Source organism: Oryzias melastigma, linkage group LG1 (genome assembly GCF_002922805.2).
Source record: "Oryzias melastigma strain HK-1 linkage group LG1, ASM292280v2, whole genome shotgun sequence".
Classification (NCBI taxonomy): domain Eukaryota; kingdom Metazoa; phylum Chordata; class Actinopteri; order Beloniformes; family Adrianichthyidae; genus Oryzias; species Oryzias melastigma.
In genome coordinates, this window is record NC_050512.1 from 10,834,692 (window position 1) to 10,839,990 (window position 5,299).

At 36.4% G+C, this 5,299-nt stretch overlaps 2 protein-coding genes across 3 annotated transcripts in view; both read right to left on the reverse strand.

The window, feature by feature from the left end:
- The window catches only part of LOC118599086 (mesothelin-like protein), a 7,307-nt gene extending 3,509 nt beyond the window's left edge, over positions 1-3,798 (reverse strand). Inside the window, exons 1-3 of the mRNA XM_036213382.1 lie at positions 3,591-3,798; positions 1,974-2,129; positions 1,755-1,891 (exon numbers count right to left, since the gene is read on the reverse strand). Coding sequence (XP_036069275.1) covers positions 1,755-1,891; positions 1,974-2,009 — 173 coding nt within the window. The 5' untranslated portion in view covers positions 2,010-2,129; positions 3,591-3,798. The remainder of the gene's footprint in view (positions 1-1,754; positions 1,892-1,973; positions 2,130-3,590) is intronic.
- LOC118598699 overlaps positions 1-5,299 on the reverse strand; it is a 219,314-nt gene that overhangs the window by 171,494 nt on the left and 42,521 nt on the right. The window lies entirely within an intron of this gene.

The following is a 5,299-nucleotide window of genomic DNA, read 5'->3' on the forward strand; positions in this document are numbered from 1 at the left end:
ACTACTGCGTTTGTAGTATGTCATACCCACAGTGACAGGATTGGATATGTCAGAACAAAACTAGTTACTTAAAAATAGTGTAAACTTTTGGCTTTTTTACCTTTTATTACATTATGAGACATGGCTTGAATTCGTGTAAGTGAATCCTGTGATGGTTCCTTTATTGCATGTAAAATTATTTTGTTAGCTTGCTAATTATATTCACATACATTTTCTGCAATTGGACAGTGCCATTATTCCTGTTTCTCAACTCCAGTAAATGGAGTGAGGATCAGCAGTAGTATTAAATTTAAGACTTGTTCATATTTCATATTGACATTTGGCAGAACAGAAAGACACTCTAGGTAATATCTGACCCTGCTTGGTTATTATTCAACAAGCTGAACTTGTAATTTCATACATTTCAGCCCCTGTGACGCCAAAAACGTGACCAAAAAAAAAGAGCTTTACAGTCATAAACATGTGCAACAACTTGTGGATCAGCTTCATGTTTTTCCCCAAACATTCACATTCCCTCCACAGACACTCGCTCATATCACTCCGCCTGTCATCCCACTGGCTATAGTTTTATATGGAGAGAATATAGTCCCATCCAATTTGTGTGTGCGTAATTCTTGATTTGTAACTTGTGTCTGCATGTTTGTGTTTAACTTTAGATTTGTATATGCATCATTTTTGATTTGCAACTCATACAATACATTTTGTGTGCAACTGTGTGGCAATTTAATATTAAAAATGTACAATTATAGCAAAAACAAAAAAATTAAATACAAAATATAATTCACACAGGCATAACTTTACAACAAAAATTACAGCAGCATACAACTAACTACAAATCTTTAAAACTTTGCACCAATCACCTGACACACACACACAAAACATCATTTACGCACAAATCAGATGTGAGACTTTTTTAAGTCTCCCAGTTTCTTGTGAAAAAGATGCCTTTCAATGCTGCTAGAAAACTGGGTTTTCTTAGCTATTTTGAACTTAGATTGTGAATAATATGTGGTAAAATTTAATAGTTTCACTTTCCTTGAACATATATACACAATAATTAATATAAAAAATCTAAATACGCATTTTTAAAACCCTCAACACTAAAGTTTCTCTATTCTCATCGCTCCCTCACGGCTGCACTTTACCTGCTAGCTCTTTTGTGTGAGCCGGTACACAGTCACGAGGATAGGAGGCGGCACGAGGCGTTTCTTCACACCCAGAAAGTGGATCAATCAGCCCTATAGCAGTGCAAGGAATTGTGGGATACCATTCCCTTTGCCTGTCTGGGTAGATTAGGATTGAATTGTGTTTTTTTTTTTCATGTGTTTTGTTGTCTGATGGTTTTACTCTGCTTTGCCCTTAGTTATTTTATCCTGCCATGTTTATTCTTTCAGCACCATGACTGAGAGGATCATCACCACTTGTGATTCATAATGCTGTCCATTCCAAAAGAGGCCTGTTATTGTAAATACTGAAGCTCATGCGTAGATTGTGTTGCACCAACTCTAGAAAATAGTCTGAAGTAAAGACATCAACTTAGTGTTATTGGGGCATTCACTCCTTGACCTGCTATATTCCTGTTTGGGGTCATGGGGATGCTGGAGCCTACCCAGATATTGAGGAGCAAAGACCGGGTGCACTTAGTGCAGTGTTTCAGGCCATCAAAATGAACTAAACCCTCTGAGGAGTAACCGTGGTGCCATTCCCAAGTCTTCAGAACACACAATCACATGAATGCAATCTGTTTTTCTTACTTCAGGCTCTGTTTTGAAATGGTCTTGATGACGCTCACGTCTAGAGAGCACAGGTTAGATCCTCCGATAGCATTCAGCTCTGCTCGGCCAAGGGTGTTTCCTGTCACAGCCAGGTACTTGGAGATGATGGTTTTAGTCTGAAAAAGAAAACATCCACTATAGAAAATTGAAACTCATACAGTGGGTAAGCAAATTCAACATATTTCTTCATTTGCTCACCAAGCTTGGATCCCAATCCCCATTTGATGAGTCCATCAAAGAAGCCAATGTGTCCACTTGAGTGATAGTCCAAGAGTTGATGTCTGCAGTGGTGGCAACACGTGATGCAGGACCTAAAGCCTGAACCTGATCTTCAGGAATGATGGAGCTGTAAGCCTAAAAATAGACAAGAATCACGTGAAAAGAAGTTAGAAGTGGTTTTTTTTCAATAGCAGAGATGGAGAAGTGACAAAAAATGGAAGATAGAGTAGAATAAATAATAATAGAAAACAATTTATAGTATTTTTTCTGTATGAAGAAAATATATTTAATATTTGTCAGTAATACTGATGTCACAATGCATTAAACTACAGAGCTTAAACTGAAAAAGAAATACAATTATTTGATCACAAAACTGATTACAGTGAAAATTATTGGATACCAGAATTGCATGAAAGTGGGAAAACTAAATCCTCAAACTGTTGGGCCTGAACTTTGTTCACAAAAATGTATTCCTCATTCCAATATTCAACGCTACAGGAGCTGTGCTGCCTTTAGTCTGCACAGGGAAAACCTGCTTGACAGGTTTAGCAACAGGTTTACAGGCGAAAACGTTGGAGTGGCAGAGGTTGAACTGAAAGTGTGCAAAAGGCAGCTGGCCAGGAAAAATGCATTATGTGAAAAAAGTGCACAGCAGTGATACTTTGATGACATGCTTTCCAAAAAAATACTGATCAAATGGAATATAAACCTACTGCCAAGAACTAACCCATAAGTTCATTAGACTGAGAAAATGGATATTAAATAAAAATAAGGAAATAAACTACTCAACATGCCATAAAGGACTCATGAATAATGCAAACATAATTTATCTACTAATCTAAATATTTTCCAGAATTATATCAGGTGTCACCAAACTACGGCCCACGGGCCACATCTGGCCCGCCTCCACATTTGGCCCGGCCCCCAAACAGAATGTGACTTTTTATTTAATTGTTCTGCAGTCTGTGCCCCCATCTGATACAGGGAGCTCATTTGTTTTTATTCTACAATCCCAGCTTATTTTCTAGGAAGTTTTGAACATTTGGAGTTTAAACAAGATAGAAAAGTGTGAACATTTTCATGTTAGTCTGAGAAGAAGGGATAAAGTGTGTAGTGATAAGTTTTACATCTGTAGTCCTAATTCGTGAATTTCACCTTCACAAGTTACTTTTAGAACATAACGGCTGCAATAAATGAGGAACACTGTGCTAGTGAAAATGTAACATACATATATATATAATGTCTAGCTGCATGAGAAGACAAAATAATTAAACTTTTTCATTAAACTATTTTATTAAAAGGATACGTTTTTTTATTTTCATTTTTGTGAAGATCTCAGAAAGGGTTATTACTTAATAGTTACATGTGACTTTCTAGAAAACCAGAAATGCTTTTGTTTATAGACACCCTGACCCTGGCCCCAAATCAGAGAAGAAAACAGTTATGTGGACCTCACAAGAAAAAGTTTAGGGACCCCTGAATTATGTGACTATTTGTATTCATTTTTTTTATTATTTTTTAGCTGCATAATTGAATTTTAGTCAATCACAGTTGATGTAACTTAGGTTTAATCAGTCGGATGTTAAAAGGGCTCACCTCTCGCAGCTTCTGGAGAACAATTTGGAGGTATTCCACCTCGTCCACTTTGGCTGTGATGGCATCAAAGTTGTCTTTGACAGTTTTGGCCGTCAGACAGTTGTTAAATTGGGTAACATCATAGTCAAAGGGGAAAGTGGTATCACTGATTGTAACCTGACTGATAGTCCCTACTGTACAGTCTGTGAAGAAAACAAAAAAATAACATTAGCAAAAAAAATACATTTCAGAAAAAAAAAATATATATATATAATAGGAAAACTCACCTGTAGCTCGCTTTGATTTACTTTGTATTGACTTCCGAATTTCTGCTTTTAGATTTCTCCTCTTCTTTCGGCTCACACCTTTAGTCTTGATATCAGTCAGAAAGTACTTCAAGAAACTGCGCTTCGTTTTCTGGAAAATAATTAAAAAATGTTATCCTACTTAAATTCTGTTCATGAAATCTTATTTGCTCAGTCATGCATTTACTCACTTTGTCAAAATTATCGTAGAAATTTGAGGGCAAGTATAAAGGTAGCATATCGAGGCCTATTAGAGTTTGTCCATTCCATGTTGAAGGAGCACTGGGTATCAAAAACAACAACATTAAAAAACATCTAAACCGTTTGAAAAATAAGTTCAAAGATTTTAACAATTCCTCATACCCATATTTGGTATTTCCATTGGTCAGAAGGGTTGTAACTGCAGCTGCCTGAGCAGTAGTGAGATCTGGACAGTTGTTGAGTTTGTCCAGGATGGATGGGTCAGAGTTTTGAATGTAGGAACCCTCCAGCATGCAACACATGTTCCCCAAAACTGATACTTGATCGGCAGTCAAGCTTGTGCTTGTTATTCCCTTAAAGGTGAAGGAACACAAAATATTCATGTTTAGAAAGTTAATGATACTCGAAGCACAATGCTGTAAAATGTTGATATAATGCTGTATGGTTATAAAAAAGTGATTAAAAATAGGGCCCGATCAAAATGTTGGAGATCTTCAACAAGCCTCCATGAATATTATAGTCCTGTTGTATTTTATTTCACCCAAATATTTATTTTAAATATATAATGGCAGTCTTTGAATTTATGTATGACTTTAATTATTTGCTCAAATAAGAGTCATCAAAAATATGGATTTAAAGACCCATTTTGACCCAGTTTCTGTGTTTTTTTAACATGTCCTTGTAGCGTTTTTCTCATAATGGAAGACGTATAAAAATCGATTTAAGATTAAAATTGCATTTCTGAGTAATTCTTCATATAAATTGTAGTGAATCAGGAGCAGGTGAAAATAATGCCTTTAGAAAACATGTAACAATGATGTAGAAGCTTTAACAGTAAGCCACAAGCTCCCTGCTCCACTCCACTATGATCCATCTCCTTGTAGATAAGTAGATCTATGTACGTCTTTGTTTTCCTCGTACGAGCTGGCATCCCACTCAAAACTGTACGGCTGGATAGCTCCAATATTGGTCACCAACTTTATTGCACCGGACATGTTAGGTTGGGGGTGTGAGGAGCTGTTAGCTTTGGATGAAGACTGGAAGTAAGGGCGGGCTTACTTCTGAGCCAACATTCCCATCCACAACTAAGAGATGAATTTCTGATGAGTTGCTGCTGCTCTACTGAAACTATGTCCTAGAAAACAACATAGTTGTTTTGATTTTGGATAAAAAATGCATTACTGTAATTAAAAGACCATTGTGGAATGTTTTTTTAAATAAACC